This window comes from Panicum virgatum, chromosome 6N (genome assembly GCF_016808335.1).
Source record: "Panicum virgatum strain AP13 chromosome 6N, P.virgatum_v5, whole genome shotgun sequence".
Classification (NCBI taxonomy): domain Eukaryota; kingdom Viridiplantae; phylum Streptophyta; class Magnoliopsida; order Poales; family Poaceae; genus Panicum; species Panicum virgatum.
The window spans coordinates 27,715,516-27,732,117 of record NC_053150.1 but is presented as its reverse complement, the minus strand read 5'-3'; the positions used below and the strand labels follow the sequence as shown (position 1 = coordinate 27,732,117).

The following is a 16,602-nucleotide window of genomic DNA, read 5'->3' as shown; positions in this document are numbered from 1 at the left end:
GTTAACCAACCGCGGGATACCCTGATGTAGTAGATTGTAGGCAGAGTGTCGCCGAGATCAGGAACTCGAAGGTGCACACAAAACAAGATTTAGACAAGTCTAGACCACGAATAGTGTAATACCCTACCTCATGTTTGGTGGTTTGTATTGCGTGATGTTATAAATATGTTTTGAAGGGATCCCTATACAGCCTTATATAGTCCGGGGGGTATGGTTACATGTAATGTATAAGGTATTCCTACCTAGTATGACCTGAGAAGTTCTACTCTAATTACATCCGAGTAGTTTTCTTCTATATCGACTAGTACTACTCATATCTGAGTACATTACAACATGTTAAGGTATGAGACATGCTCCATCCATATTCTAGAAAGATCTATGCCACGTCGTTAGTCCCTAAACCCTAGAACCCAGTATTTTATCCCAAATAATGTGGTTCCGCAAAGCACTTGCTAGATGATGATGCCCTTTACTAATATTCCTAACCTATTAAAATAATAGTAAAAAGTTAATATACTTTTCTAACGTAAGGTATCATGTTCTCTAAACACTCTCGAAGTTTGGACTTAAAACTCAACATGTGAATTGAGAGGGGTAAAATAGTTGAGAGATTTAATTGAACCTAAATTTTATTCTCATACACTGTAATAGAACGACTTCTATTGATGGGATTAAATTACATGTATTGAAGAGGGCAGTAAAATAAAATTTTCCTTAATTTAGTAGATAGATCCAGCAGTAGCTTCTATTGAAGCCGAGTACTCGGGGGACTATTCAACATCTGTAATAGAACGGCTTCAGCGAGCACTGCATCACTTGATAATAGGTTCATACCCTGCATATTGCCATCTCACCAGTGCCGAAACAATTCGATCACATATTCTATTCAAACAATGATAATACAGAGTGTAACTCAATGCATTCAAGTATTACTTTATGTACACGAAAATAATTAACTCCATTTCTGATCTTGAACTTTAGAAACTGAAATGGCAACACAATGATCTGGAGAGCCAGGAGCGTCCAATCATTTTTAATAATACAAGGAGAAATCCCTCACATGCCACTAGTTAAACCCTAAATCCCTAAATCCCTTATATGCCACTGTCAGTGACTGTAGGGCGTGGGGACTCTTGCTTTCTGCAGAAGCACCTCACCTATCATGCAGCTACACTCATGAACAACGATCCTCATACATGGACCACTTATCGCCCAATTAACTTGACCATCCATGCACCACCCAAGTACAAACCTAGCAGAGGACCTGCCAACAGCATCTGTGTCAATGGATCTGTTGAGGGTGTAAGCACGGCAGCAGCAACAACGGCACCAACAACAACATATCTCCAGATTGAAAGCATTTGGTCACCAGAAACCAATCCAACTTGCCCCAGCAATAGCTGGATAACTGGTACCTGGAACAGAATATAGTGAAAATGCATAAAATCAAGAGATGCTTTTTTATGAGATTTGCAGCTATCATAGTTCACTTTATCTGTATATTTACAGCCAAATAGGAATTGTGGTGCCGTGACTCTGATAACTCAAATAGGTGTATGCTAGATTCAAAAGCAGCATTCATATTGTGTAATTTGTTCATACGTTAACACGAGATAGAATGGTAGTAATCAATCCTGCGCAGCCATGCCACTGCACAGTCCAAAATCACAGAAATGAAACATACAGGAGTTCTGATACTTGTCACCATTAGCATAAGTGCAGATAATACATGATAAGATCCTTTCAGATTAACTAACTTAACTGCATATTTAGTTCTATAAGTCTCGATCATTATAATAAGGTTCACAAACCAGACCCCCCAATGGAATGAAGCTGCAAAACATAAATCGGTTCAAATAACTACTTTTGTAGGTTCTCACTTAGTGACGCTGGCTTTTGGACCAAGTGCTTCTTGCAGACCTTTCATTATATAGACCGTATAGGCCTGGGGTACAAGAAATACAATACAAGCACATATACAACACCTATATATCTAACACCCACCCGCAGTCGCAGGGGGGAGCCTGTCAGACACCAAGACTGGATCTAAAATCAGTAATGTACATGAAGACCCTTAGTCATTATATCAGCAAACTGATGCGAAGGAAGGCACATGTAGAACACGAACTTGCCCCAAAGCCGCACGAAGTCATATAGACAACACTGATGTTGTCACAATAGACAAGCGTAGCCTTCGAGAAAGTGATGTGATGCTCCTGGGGAAGTTGTCGCAACCAGCAACACTCGGCCACACATCCACAACATGAGCCACTGCTCTGTATTCCGCCTCAGCACTAGAACGAGAAACTGTAGTCTGCCTCTTGGACGACCAAGAAACAGAGTATCACCAAGAAAAACACAGTAGCCCGAAGTAGAACGCCTAGAATCAGGACAGCTAGCCCAATCTGCACTATGTAAGCTATAAGGGTGTCGACAGGTCCAGTGCCAATGTGAAGCCGGACGAGAGTGTGCCTTTCACATACCACAGGATGCGCTTGACAAGCGCAAGATGGGGATCGCGTGGATCTTGCATGAATAAACAGACTTGCTGAACAGCATATGCAAGATCAGGACGAGTTAGGGTGAGATACTAAAGGGCACCAGCCAAACTTCTATACTTAGAAGGATCAACAACCGGTGCTCCATCTGTGGCTAACAGCTTGGCGTTGGTATCCACAGGCGTCGTCGTAGAGTGGCACTCAATCATACCTGCGCACTGAACCAATGATCCTTCTAGGGCATACCAAGGTCCAAGGCATACTGTCGCTGAGACAAGAACAACCCATCTGAAGAACCAATGATGTCATGAAGCATAGCAGACGATGAAGCAGTCAGAACAATGTCGTCCATATAACAACAGATAGTCAATATTGGCGCCATCCTTGTAGACAAACAGGGAGGTACCTACTTCAGGCTATAGAGCGACTTCTGCAGGAGACAGACATGATCAGGGAAGGTTGGATCAACAAAACCTGAAGGTTGCTAGCAATAGATTGTCTCGTCGAGATGGCCATGAAGAAAATCATTCTTCACATCAAGCTGATGAATCGGCCATTAGCGAGAATCTGCAGTACTCAGAACCGTCCGGATGGTACCAGGTTTGATGACTATACTGAAAGTCTCATCGTAGTCAATGCCATGCTGCTAAGAGAATCCCGAACAACGCCCTAAAAAAATCCCCAAACAACCCAACGAGCCTTGTGACGAGAAAGAGAACCATCAGAGTGAAATTTATGCTTGAAAATCCACTTTTCTGTCACAACATTCGCACCATGAGGGCGAGGAACGAGATGCCAAGTACCATTGTCTACCATAGCCTGGAATTCATCTACCATAGCTGCTCTCCAGTTTGGATCAGCAAGTGCACGGCGATAATTGGCCAGAACAGGAGAAGCAACAATATGATCAACTGATTCGGATAGTTGACAGGCTTAATGGTACCAGTCTGAAGACGAGTGATCCGCCTCAATATGGGAGGCGGAGAAGGCCCGCACGGGTGGCTGCAGCACCCCCACCTGTGTTGGCGCAGGGAATCGCCGCACTGGAAGAGGCCCATTACAGCGGCGGATGTAGGCACGGTCGAAGTAACCAGGTGGAGCAGCAGGTGCTGTCACAACCGCAGCAGCAGACGCCGGTGCTGCTGCAACAACGGGAGCAGACGCAGATGCTGCTGTAACAGCTCGTGCAGGTGCTGGTGTAGCAGCTGCTGAAGAGGGCGGAGCAGGTCCTGGCAAGGGCACGAGACCACTTATGCCCGGATTGGTAGCAGGGAGCAATTGCTCAACATCCATGGAGGATGGAGCTGCCGCTGTAGGGACAGAACTCAAACACGTCGAACCTGCTGCATGGTTAGTAGGACAATGCACAACATCCGAAGCGTCATCGAGGAGGAAATCCAAGGAGGACTGTGGACCAGGCGTATCCCAAGCAAAGGGAAAAGAGAACTCATCAAAGACGACGCGTCGGGAGATGATGATGCGCCTTGTAGAAAGATCAAGGCAGCGATATCCCTTGTGAGAGGAGGGGTATCCCATAAACACAGATGCGGTTGAGCGAGGAGTGAGTTTGTGTGGGGAGGTAGCCTGAAGGTTGGGGTAGCAAAGGCATCCAAAGACACGGAGGTGATTGTAACTAGGAGTACAGTGGAGGTGCGTTACGGGACTTCATCATTGATAGAAGACGAAGGGCGACAGTTTAGCAAATGTGTGGCTACAGCAAGGGCCTCGACCCAGTATGGAGGCGGCATGGATGCATGGATGAGGAGTGCGCGCACGGAGTTGTTGAGGGTACGAAGAACACGCTCGGCCTTGCCGTTTTGGGGTGAGGTATATGGACAGGAAAGTCGAAACAAGATCCCATTAGCCACCAGGTGCGATATGGTGGACTTGTTGACGAACTCAGTGCCATTATTAGCCTGAAAGCATTTGATAGGAAGGCCAATCTATGCGCTAGCGTAAGCAATGAAATCAACCATGTCCATGTGACCGTGCACATCAGACTTTCGATGAAGAGGGAAAGTCCAGCAAAACTGAGAAGAATCATCCAGCATAACCAAATAATATGAGTAGCTTGAAATGCTAGGAACCGAAGATGTCCAAACATCACAATGAATAATCTCAAAAGGAGAAACAGTATGTGAAGTAGAAGTAGGGAAAGGTAGACGAGCATGTTTGCCAAGCTGACATGCGTGACAAATTGTGCGGCCTAGTTTATTACAAGCTATGGAATGACTGTTTCCGAGGCTGGCAATGGTGGTTGGACCCAGGTGACCAAGACGCTGGTACCACAAAGAAGACGATGAAGATAGAAGCCAAGAAGGGCCTGGGCGGTGCTAGGAGTGGCAGCAGATATGGTGTAGAGGTCGCCATCACTATTGCAACGAAGAATCACGCGCTTCGTCCTAAGGTCCTTCACAGAGAAACCAAGGGCATCAAATTCTATCAAGCAGTTGTTGTCACGAGTGAATTGACGAATAGACAGAAGATTGCAGACGATAGAAGGAACAATGAGAGCATTATTAAGGGCAAAGTTTGATGCAGGAGTGGTAAGATGGAATGACCTCGAGACGTAACGGGAATATGTGAACTATTGCCTACTGACATAGAAACATGCGAAGCAGGTGAGCGAGAGAGAAGTATAACATCCGAGGAGTGCATGTGACTGGAGGCGCCCGAGTCCATCACCCATGAAGAGGAGCCCTGCAGCTGCATCTGTTGCAACTCCGCAATGAGACCCGCCTGGTCCCATGTATGTGCGGGCTGCTGCTGGTACTGCTGTTGAGGCGGCGTGGAGTCCTACAGTGGGGCGAACGCGGTGTAGGCCTGCTGTGGAGCTGGTCCTTGCAGGCCCTGACCGCGCCATGCCGTGTTCCCGCCCGAAGTGCCAGTCCAGGGGCCGCCTCCGCTTGTCAAGGGCCCGCCCTGGCCGCCAGATGATCCCCACGGGGAGAAGCAGAACCATAGGCCAGTGGGAGTAGGCTCGCGCAGTTGCTGCTGCTACTAGGGGCCACCACTGCCGCCGTTGCCGCCCTTCTTCCTGCGCCGCGCTGCTGCTGCTGCGGTGGCTGCTGTTGTGGCGGCGCAGCCGAAGAGGAGCGGCATGACGATCCGCAGCTCGTGGTGGAGGCCACCAACGCCGTGGAGGAAAGGATCTTCGCCTAGTTTGCCAGGCGAAGGAGCTCCTTGAGGGTGAACTGATCAAGGGCTTCGTCGAAGCTGATGTTCTTGGTGCCGGCGACGATGTCCTTTGTGTTGCTGAACTTGGGATGCATATCGCGCAGCAGATTCAGCACTAGGGTAGCCTCGATCACGGGGTGGCCGACGTCTCGTAGTGCATCGGCGGCCATCTTCATCTTCTTGCCAAACTCCATGATAGAGAGATCACCCTGAGTCATGGAGTGAAAATCTTCGCTCAGGAAGATAGCACGGGGCGCTTGGTTGGGCTGGAACTTGGTGATGGCCACCCAAAGTTGTCGCGCCGTCTAATCTTCGGCCATGGTGAAGTCAAGAACAGATTCGGAGATGGAGCCGTAGAGCCACATGCGCACACAGCAGTCCACTTGTTCCCAAGAGGGATCATTGCGGCAAGGAGGAACGAAGCCATCGATGTGATGAAGAAGCCCGAACTTGCCACACATCGCCTTGAAGAAAGACAACCACTTGTTGTAGTTGGAGTTCGGGAGATCCAACGTCATGGGGACGTGAGATTTGAGGCACATCATGGAGTAGGGGAGAAGGACGAGGGCGCCGGCCGATGGATCCAAAGAGGAGGGCATGGTGGGGGCGCCAGTCGCCATGGATGTGGCGGAGAAGGTGGACATGATTGCAGATGCAATCTGAAGAGCGCGTGGTGCATAGGGGGTGCCACGCACAAGAAGAGGCGACGGCAGGTGGTGTGGAGGCGCCCTAGGGTAGGGCGCATGGAGGTGGAGGAGTGGTGCCGATGGGGGGATCCATGATCGGCGGCTAGGGCAGCGGAAGGGGGTGGGCGCACGGTAGGGCCGGGAGGGAGGCCCAGACTCGTGATACCATGTAGAGAATTAGGAAAACACCACAAACCCTAGGAGGGGGGGTGACATTTCATTATATAGGCCGCATATGCTTGGGGTACAAGAAATACAATACAAACACATATATGACACCTATATACCTAACAGTACTCCAATCTGGTATGTACATTAGTTGTAGCGACCAACAATCTGGTTGCTACAGCAACACTTTGGTGTGAAAATGTTGGAAAATTGTTTATGTAATCGCAGTAGCCTATGTTGTCCATGATAAAATTTTCAACAACAGTTGGCTCTTTCTTCACATATAAACATAATCCCACCTAAATGTGATACAACAAAACTCATAATATCTTAGTACTCCACATTAAAGTCAGTTTCCTCAAAAGGAAGTGTGATGATCTGGTTACCTCGCATGAAAGAAACATAGTGTCACAACAGTCAGGGGAATTTGTTACCTGAAAGGATAATCCTGTGCTGAACATAAGCACAAGTATGAATTCAAAGTACTGGTCTATTGACCACAACGATTCCACTGCCCCATCTGCATAGTTCACGAAGAAGTTCAATGCAGCAGGGCTAAGAACTGTGTAGGAGAAGAAAATGCCAAGGTAGAATAGAACAGAAGAACCCAAAACAATAGGCCCTAGAAATTTGCGCTCATCCCTTGTTAAACCTGGGAGAACAAATGCAATGATCTCATACAAAATGATAGGACTTCCAAGTAAAAGGCCACAATAACCAGAGACCTGCATGGGATTGAAAATATTGAGATAAGTAACAGATTGCTTAATGACCACTACAAAATAAAACTGATGATGTAGAGTATGGAAATTGCATGAGAATGATAATATGAAAATTGAAAATGGCATTCACATTGAACATGTCTCCTATAGACTGTAACACATAGGAATTTAGTGGTCACGAGACCTGTTTATGGGCCAGTCAATGGAGAAGTTGTCAATACCTGTCTACCTCATCATGGATGAAATTATAAAATTATAGAAACAAACAACTATACTGCAGTCTATGTAACATTAACTTTAAATGTTATTTACTAAAGTGTGAATGTCATGGTCAGCAAGACCTAGCAGAAGAAAGGATAAAGCCCTAGTGGCCTGCTAACTATTTTGGACAGTGAGGTCAGATGGAGATGTAATTTAGTAAAGGGATATGTAATTGGATGATTCTATTTATAAAGAACAATTCCCTAATATGGGGCAAAGTTACCCTTCTGGCAGCAATATAGAGAGGGGCATCTACCAATAAACAGAAGCAGAGTTTGGGGTTTCTGCTTTACATTCAGCTTTTCCTCCCTTCTCTCCGGTAGAAGCCACCAACTGCCTGTTGCCTCACAGCAAGAGCAGTTGAGCTAGCTGAGCTGCTCCACCACCGCCATCTCCCTCTCCTTCTCTCCCTCCCTCTCCAACTTTTGCTTCCACTAAAATACAGCATCTGACAATGAACTATCCATAGATTCTTAACCAACAGTCCATTCAAATTCTAACTATAACGTTCTAGTTTATGGAACTAATCTACAGCATGTCAGCATATACAGAATGAGCAACTGATTTAAAAATTACACAGCAGCAATGAGCCCATTGTGTCCATGATAAGTATCAATACACAGGATATCCCTTATGTGAGTACTCTATTAGGTATCGAAGGAAGGTTTTAGATTATCCTATCTCTGATAAAGATCGGACTCAACTTGACAGGCAAGTTATTCTTGGAAGGAGATCTACACAAATACAAAGTGCAGTCCATAACCAGCTCAGCAACAGAGGTGGTTCCCGACCTAGTATGTGTGTTTGTATATACATGTGTACCCTAGGGCAATTAATGGGGGGGGGGACACTTTTGGATTGCAATCTGACCTAATTGCTTATGCTTATTGTAATAGTGTAAGGTATTACTCTCAATACATCTGGCCAAACAGGGTGTAAGGTATTACTCTCAACTCGACAGGCCACAACCTGTATAAACCTTGTCCATGTTCAATCGAGTCTCCATGCATCATGCTGTCAACCATGATACTCTGGCAACAATGCATCCCTTGTCGACTCTAGTTATCAATCCTTGACAGTTCATTTTCGAAATTTAACCTTACATCTGATTCCCTTCCACACTAAACTTGTTTCACCAAATTAATTAGTGAGATATTTCCCTGCGCCTCTGCCAGTGCAATGGTAAAAAAATTGTGTACGCAGATAAGCAAACCTAGGGACTAGTAATTTTGAATTCTAATTTTTGGAAAGTGAAACAGGCACCTAGATATGTCACTTGCACTTAAGCTTTCCAATGCCATGTGAGAGGATTTTCATCTGTTTTGTGTTTAGGATGCCATTGGCAAATGTTGATTGCGCAACTGTGATCAAGTCACACAACCTGACTCAGCTATGTGTAGTCCCTATGCACCATGTGGGACCATAAACAACTCCAGAATGCATAACACGTTGATAGAACCATGAAAGAAGAAAGAGAGTGTTCCAGTGTATTGCATGTTACTAAAATAAACCAGGATGAAGAAATGAATTCTGTGGACCATTTCCACAAGGTAAGATACAAGAATTACATAAACAAAAAACAGATAATGCTACTTGAATATAGGATTGATGACCCCTTTATAGATAACCGTATTCCTCACCTTCTGCTAGATCTTGTTCTGAATGGAGAAGGAGAGGGCCAGATAGGAGAGGGAAAAAAATGATAACAACAGTGTAAGACAAATTTCAATATTCAGAATTCTGGAAACTCACCTTTAATGTTGTAAAGAAAAATTCCCCAGGGGAGAGCTGCAAAAACCGAACACCCTGAACAGACACTGGTGCCTCTAGAAGCAGAATCAAATCTTTCGAGAAAGCAAAACAGCCAAGTATTGCAGCTCCAACAGCCAAAACTGAGATGAATATCCTCTCACGAAGCTCCTCTAGATGATCAAATATACTCATGTCCTTGTCATCAGGAAGTAACTCTTTGCTTGGATAAAGAAAATTATACAGAGGACTCTGTTCTTGTTCTTGTGAGAGGCTTCCAAAGGAACCATTTTCCACTGCCAAGGGTAAATTTACATTGTAAATAAGCCAAATCAATATTCTTGGTGCAGCTATGTCATATACCCCAGAAAGAAAACTCTACCAAGTTACATCAAATAAATAAAAGATAATTCATCATGTAACAAGGAAAAATAAATTGCTCATGCTGGTACAATAAAAAATGGTGCACTATGAAATGCAATTTACTGTAGTATTTGCTTAGTTAGTTAACTGAACTTAGGGTTACAATTAACTGAGTTCACCTTAAATGTTTTATTTCCTTTATTTTACTCATCAAGTTATCTGGCACAAATGAGCCAGAACAGCACCTTAAAGTACAGTAAGATATACTTCTTCTAATGTCTAGCTTCTTATGCAGTCCCTTCCTTACTCTTATATTGTGCACACCCATTTCAAGATTTAAAATTTCTGATTTCTAACCAACAATTATTCTCTCAATAATAAGAGAACATACTAGCTGACAACATTCATCACGAACGTTTTTGTACAGTTATCTTTTAAGTTATTTTAATTGCAAGCCAGATTTTTTAAATTTATCAATCAACATGCATCTGATTTCTACTCCTCGATTCCATACCTGCATAGCAGTATAGCACCGATTGGAATCGCTCGCGACGAAAAACAATGCCAATGAGTTGCTCATATTCACTTATTCCTTTTCTTTTGCGGGTTCATATTCACTTATTCAGCGTATGACCGGAATCCCTGGGAACTCCAGCGAAATACCAGAGCAGTGCGAACCAAAAGGGCGTAAGAGAGACGTACCTGGAGGTCCTGGAGGCGGGTCCTCGAGTGCGGCGCCGAGACCGCTGGATGGAGACTTCTCCATCTGCGGCGGTGGCCCCGCCTCCCGTTGTCCGCCTTCCCCGTTGACAGCAGCGCAGCAGAGGCGGCGGCGGCGGCCGCCGCGCTGGAATCCAGGCGCCGCGGCAGTGAGAGACAATAGGGGCAGGTTGCGCGCGCTCCGGAGAGGCCGGCTCTGGCTGATGAGGACGCCGCCAGGGTGCAGCTGAGGCCGCGGGTGCGAGAGCAGCGCTCCCGCGCTTCCCATCCCGTCCCAGTGTGATGCTCGCCGCTGTGAGGGTTGCTCTGCTTGGAGAAGGGAAGGTTGGAGGCGGATCGGGTAGACGATAATTATCTCGCTCGTGTTGGGCGCATGTCTTCCTACGGCCGCTGCTTGTGTCCCCCGTGCTGCTGCTGCACTTGCCTCGGGTAGTCGGGCTTGGCTTGCGAGGTTTGGACTTTCGAGAGCCACACGTGTCCGCGACCCTCTTCCAGCTCGATTCTTGAGTGCCGCGCCTGCAAAAAAGAAAAAAAATATCTACAGTTGTTTTTTGGAAAATTACAAAAATCACCCCCTAAATAATATGGGATGTAATATCGACAGGAGCGCAAGCTCCCTATGTTCGGGCCACGTCGTCTACACCTATGATCCATGCTGCCAATGCTACTACACACAATATATTTGTATGTTAAGATAAAATATCATTTGTTGATGTGAGTTTACGATCAGCTTCTATTTTGTTGCTAAACAGAGCATTTTTCATCGATACAAATGTATTTGCAGGAGTGGATCACCACTCTCCTTTCTAACAATGATGCGGATGATATAGTAGTCTATCCATACAAATGCAACTTATAAAGGACAAATCTCGCTATCAGTCATTCCCAGTGACAGTTTTTTCAGAGGCGGGTGATAGCATCATTCGCAGATGCTAATGGATTAACAAGAACAGAGGATGGTGTGGTTTCAGTATCTTACCGCCAAGCCTACCCGGCAATACCATAAAATAGTAGATTGTAGGCAAATAGTCACCGAGAACAGGAACACGATGGTGCAAGCAAGATAAGAGACAGGAACGACCCACCTGTTTGCGTACATCCTGTATTGTATGATGTTTTGTATTGCCTGAGATTGTATATAATTTTGAGAGGTCCCTACCCACTCGTATAGTCTGGACGGACGGTGATTACATGGAAACCTAAACCTATAGGAGCTTAAAAAGTCTACCTATACTCTATCTGAGTAGTTTTCCTCTGTATCGACTAATCCTACTCCAATAAAACCATTTTACATGACATCAGGGTACGGGACATGCGTCATCCCTTATATTGTACAGATATGTACCACGAAAACTATCGAATGAGCTGAATCGACAAACCACCAAGCTCTTCGTAGACAAGAAGTGCATGCTTCAACTACTTCTGAAGTTCTCCTCGAGTTCTTTGGAATTCACCTAGAAGGCGCCTTCTGTTGATGGTCGTTAAGTGCAAAATATGATTGTTAACTATAAATAATCAAAGAAAACTATACATCTTACTCGCATATTTTATGACTGACCTAGTTCCACAGCTGTTTCAAATGAGTTTGTGTGTGAGAGATATATAGAGAGAGGAGATGGTGGCTTAATAATGTCAAGAAAGCTTTCCAAAGTGGTAAGAGGTCTCACCCACGGCCGGGCATGAGGTATATATAGCTAGCCCCTCAAAATCTAACCCTTACACTCAAAACCTATGGAAATAGAGCATTCGCGGTTTTTCCGCCTCATAGAAACTGAATTGCCAACCGTTCAAGTCTGACAGCTAGAAGTGCAATGAATGTATGTCAGAGTCGACTGTTTCAGCTTTGGTAGACTGTCTGCAGCCATAGGATGGATTGTCCGCAATACAAAATCGCGAGCACTTCAGAGACGAAAAACATCTCTGACTAAATTTAAAATGACCTGCGGATAGGTCATTTTTCATCCACTAAACACCTTATGACCGGTAAAAATAGAAAATCCTATCATATACCTTTGTCTTGAACTTTCCCCTCAAGAATTTGTTAATCCACTAATGTTTTCATTAATTACCAAAACTCAATTTAGGGGTCTAGATGCTTTCAACTAGCTAACACAGCTCCAGAAATTATTCTTGATGTCGTCTGGTAAAGAAAGGTCACGTTGCTGTTCTGCAGGTCAAATTGAAACGGACCGAGCTTCATTAGAACTCGGCTACGTAGTGAAACCTATATGTGTATATGTGGTGCGGGCGCACTTTCCAGCTAGCCAGCGTTGGCTGAGGATAGGCACAGCAGGGTGAGATGTCACACCTGTTGCCGAGTCAGAAGGGCTAGAGTGTGTTGCTTTGGTTCTCGCTTATTAAGCAGAGGTCGTGTAACGAGAAAAGTATCAAACAAAATTACAACTCAAACTCGAAAAGGAAAAGGGACATCTGCTTTGCTCCAATTCTCTCTGTGTGGGATCCGATCATCTAGCTCACGCCGTTGATTCCTTGTCGTTGGCCACGGGTGTGACAGCCCAAGCCGTGGTGGGGAGCAGATTGCTCGGCAAGATCTCATGCTGTATAGTCAGGGGTGGGTTACGCAAAATGATCATTGCTCTGAAGGATTAGATCAGTGTATTTTTATTGCAAGACAGATGGTGCCAACGTATCTTTTGCTCACTTAGCAGTCAGGTCAAAAGTAGATAAGACGCTGCTCGGCGCCCGAAAATTTCCAGGAATCTGCCGGCCTCTACCACCACGGCGACTCAGCACGTGCGCCGGCTCCATGCTCTTTATCGCTGTTTGGGCTTTGCTCCAGTACTACAATTTACTGCTTGGCCTGCCTGCTCCATTTTGTTCAATAGTGAGCGATTGAAATCTTTCGACAGCACTGATTACTTTTCATGTAAAGTAATAACAGCTCATTCATTAGCTGGGAAAGCAAGTAGAAATAAATAATCACAGTCCCAACTAAGTACATTACCTTCATTAAGGATATGTACAATGATGCGATGACGTTTGTCCGGACATGTGATGGTAACACCACTGACTTTTCTATTAACATAGGCCTACACCAGGGGTCAGCATTGAGCCCTTATTTATTTGCTTTAGTGATGGATGAGGTCACAAGGGATATACAAGGTGAGATCTCTTGGCGTATGCTCTTTGCTGATGATGTGGTGCTAATTGACGAGAGTAGGGCAGGGGTTAATAGGAAGTTAGAGCTGTGGAGACGCACGTTAGAGTCGAAAGGGTTCAGACTTAGTAGAACCAAGACCGAGTACATGATGTGCGATTTCAGCGCGACTAGGCATGAGGGGGGAGACGTTAGTCTAGATGGGCAAGTGGTGGTCCAGAAGGATACTTTTCGGTATTTAGGATCTGCGCTACAAAAGGATGACGACATTGATGAAGATGTTAGGCATAGAATTTCAGTTGGTTGGTTGAAATGGCGGTAAGCTTCTAGCATTTTTTGTGACAAGAGGGTGCCACAAAAACTAAAAAGGCAAATTTTATAGGACAGCAATTCGTCCGGCGATGTTATACGGTGCTGAATGTTGGCTTACAAAAAGGCGACATGTCCAGCAACTGAGTGTAGCAGAGATGCGGATGTTACGGTGGTTTTGCGGGCACACAAGAAGGGATAGAGTCCGGAACGAAGTTATTCGGGATAGGGTCGGAGTGGCACCAATTGAGCAGAAACTTATCCAGCATCGGCTGAGATGGTTTGGACATGTCCAACGAAGGCCTCCTGAGGCGCCGGTGCGTAATGGGGTTCTTGAGCGGGTCGATAATGTAAAGAGAGGTAGAGGTAGACCTAAACTGACGTGGGATGAGTCGGTTAAGAGAGACCTTAAGGATTGGAATATCTCTAAAGAGATAGTTTTGGATAGGAGTGCTTGGAGACTAGCTATCAATGTGCTTGAACTTTGAACTTATTTCTTTCGGATTTTATCTCTAGCCTACCCAACTTGCTTGGAAAAAAAAGACTATGTTGTTGTAGTGACCTTGCAGCTACTGTACCATACACACGCCTGTCGGCCTTTTAATTTCCAGCCGTCCATGTAAGCAGAAACAACAGTAGTAACTCGAATCTTTCCTACTGCAGCAACGCATCTTGAGAAGAAAACAAAGCAGAAAGAAACCAGTCAGAACACTAGTATTTTGTACGTAATTCTAGTAGAAGTTGCGTGCGCTGGCGAACCGGCCCAGATTCCGTACCGGCAGCATCGAAGAGAAGCCCAACAAGGCAACAACAAAGCTATGAAGCACAGGCACTGGGTTCACTCTGGGCCGAATACGCGAGAGCTGGGCCGGGTCATCCTCTTATCTCCGCCACCACTGGGCTAGAAGGAGGCGAACTACAGGTGACCAAAGCTCCGGCGCCGATTTCTGTGTTCCCCTTCCGCTTCGGCGACCGGATCGGCGCCGGAGAGTAGGGGGGAACGGTGATTGAGGTGGCCGTTATACATATTCTTAGTTAGACCTGTTTACTTCTAAAAATTTTCCTACAGTATCTGTCACCTCCAATCTTTGTACACATACATAGAGCATTAAATACAGTTGAAACAAATAACTAATTACATAATTTAACGGTAAATGACGATATTAATCTTTTAAACCTAATTAGTTCATGATTGTACATTAATTGTCAAATAACAACGAAAATGCTACAATACCAAAATCCAAAAGTTTTCGCGAACTAAACACACTCTTAGTTTGTGTAAATTAGATCTTCACAATTGTATTTAGGTGGAGGTGATGCTACCGTGTCAGAATTAATTTCTTTATCTTCTCTGCCTTGTTGGTTTGCGGTCAGGCTCAAGTAAAGAGTTAGAGTGTAGTACCTCGCTAGATCAAAAGGTCTTCTAGTTTCAGATCTGGTAGGGTTTTCTTGTCCCTCCCTCATCTCCGTCGATACTAGCACAGACTATGGATCTGGGAGGTATGTCTGCCAACTAGTTACTGAGAAATCAGTTTTGTTCGCTATTGGGTTGTCTCGTTGCCAGTTATTGGTGGATCTTGAGGCATCAGTTCTGTGTTCTTTGGACAAGGTGATGGCCAACGGCCATTTTATGCTGAACGTTCAGCATGTGTACGGTATGCGGATGCTTTCGACATATTACTATTGGAGGCAATCAAAAACTATTGTGGTTCATTGTCGGAAAGGGGAACGGCTTCAAACTGTAGGAAGCTCTGTTTGTTTGCCAGCGACGACACTAACCGGGATGTTCATGCAAGGATCGAGTTGTATTTTTTCTATTTTCCAAGGGTGTCTTTACAAGAATTGAGGAATATTGAGTACTCTATCCTGCTTGGGATAAGTGAATTGTCAACCGTGCGGTGTGATCGTGCGCTTGGTCTTTGGATTGCAGGTACACGGGCGTCGAGTGTCGGCGGGGAGCTGCCGTGGAGGTGTTGTGGCCGATGGATCGTGCGGTGGACGGCGGTGAAGGGCAGCCGGAACCGGAGCTCGGACCGGGCGGCAGCTGTGGCGTCCACTCCTGGATCGAGGGCACAAGCGGCGACGGAAGGCGGGTTTCTTGGTTTGCGCCACAAAACCAAGGAGGCGGACGGTGGTTGAAGACGCCAAGTCGTGGAGGCACGGGCGTCGGTCTCGGGACTGACGGAGGTGACGGGCGTCGACGGCGTCTAGGGCCTCGCTGCGGGCGAGGAGGTGACGGGCGTCGGGCGGCGTCTAGGGCCGTCAGAAGGCCGAGGCGGGAACGGCGTCTAGGGCCACGGCGTGGAGGCGGGAATCTTCCCGCGCGTGAGGTTTTGGCGGTTTTCTCAAAACCGGCCACCTACCCGGGTTTCGCGGACCCTCCAAAACCGCGAACCGGATCTTCGTCGACGTGGCGGCATCGCAGTAAAGACATCGAGTCGAAGAAAGAAGCTCTGCCGTCGATCGAGGCTGTACAGCGGGGTGCTGCTGCCCGACCGGTGGCTGGGTGAGTCTCTTGAGTCTTTTGTTTGCTCTGAGTTTTTCCTTCTCCCAGCCCCTGCTCTAGGTTAGGGCCAAGGACTCCAACGCAAAAGAAGATTAGATATAGCTAATCTCTCAATTTTAGAGGGTGGATGATGGTGTGGTCGGCTCTAGCCTTTGTATAGGTGAATTCCTCCGTGAATTATGAATAAAATTGTGTTGAGATTCACCCGTGTGTGCTGAGCTCTTCGTCCTCCCCTTCCCTTTGTATTTTTGGACTTGATTTTTCCTCCTTTAAGGTGTTTTGTGTTTGGAGGAGTCAAGTTCTTCGGTTCGTGGTTTGATGGACT

The 16,602-nt window shown here is 45.9% G+C and overlaps 1 protein-coding gene and 1 long non-coding RNA gene across 3 annotated transcripts; both read right to left on the bottom strand.

Annotated features, from left to right (window-relative positions):
• Positions 1 to 857: 857 nt before the first annotated feature.
• Positions 858 to 10,815, bottom strand: LOC120677463 (sec-independent protein translocase protein TATC, chloroplastic-like). Of its 2 annotated transcripts, none has more exons than XM_039958617.1 (4): positions 10,327 to 10,815; positions 9,265 to 9,557; positions 6,964 to 7,254; positions 858 to 1,415 (listed from the first exon to the last, which is right to left on the bottom strand). In XM_039958617.1, exons 1-4 carry the CDS (start codon positions 10,610 to 10,612, stop codon positions 1,206 to 1,208), a joined length of 1,080 nt encoding a protein of 359 aa, XP_039814551.1. In that variant the 5' UTR covers positions 10,613 to 10,815; the 3' UTR covers positions 858 to 1,205. The 2 variants fall into 2 exon arrangements, with proteins under 2 accessions (XP_039814551.1, XP_039814552.1); XM_039958618.1 differs by having other exon boundaries at positions 10,336 to 10,753.
• On the bottom strand, positions 1,932 to 6,957 carry LOC120677464. The gene is made up of 2 exons (XR_005676337.1): positions 6,159 to 6,957; positions 1,932 to 6,124 (listed from the first exon to the last, which is right to left on the bottom strand). It is a non-coding gene; the product is annotated as an uncharacterized LOC120677464 (long non-coding RNA).
• Positions 10,816 to 16,602: the final 5,787 nt, after the last annotated feature.

What these genes read in the sequence shown, in the direction of transcription:
- LOC120677463 (XM_039958617.1), bottom strand. Translation starts at nt 10,612, where the DNA reads ATGGGAAGCGCGGGAGCGCTGCTCTCGCACCCGCGGCCTCAGCTGCAC. An exon ending in TTTTCTTTACAACATTAAAG is followed by an intron (nt 7,255 to 9,264) that starts GTGAGTTTCCAG and finishes AATCCCATGCAG; the next exon opens with GTCTCTGGTTATTGTGGCCT. An exon ending in GCACAGGATTATCCTTTCAG is followed by an intron (nt 1,416 to 6,963) that starts GTAACAAATTCC and finishes ATTCTGTTCCAG; the next exon opens with GTACCAGTTATCCAGCTATT.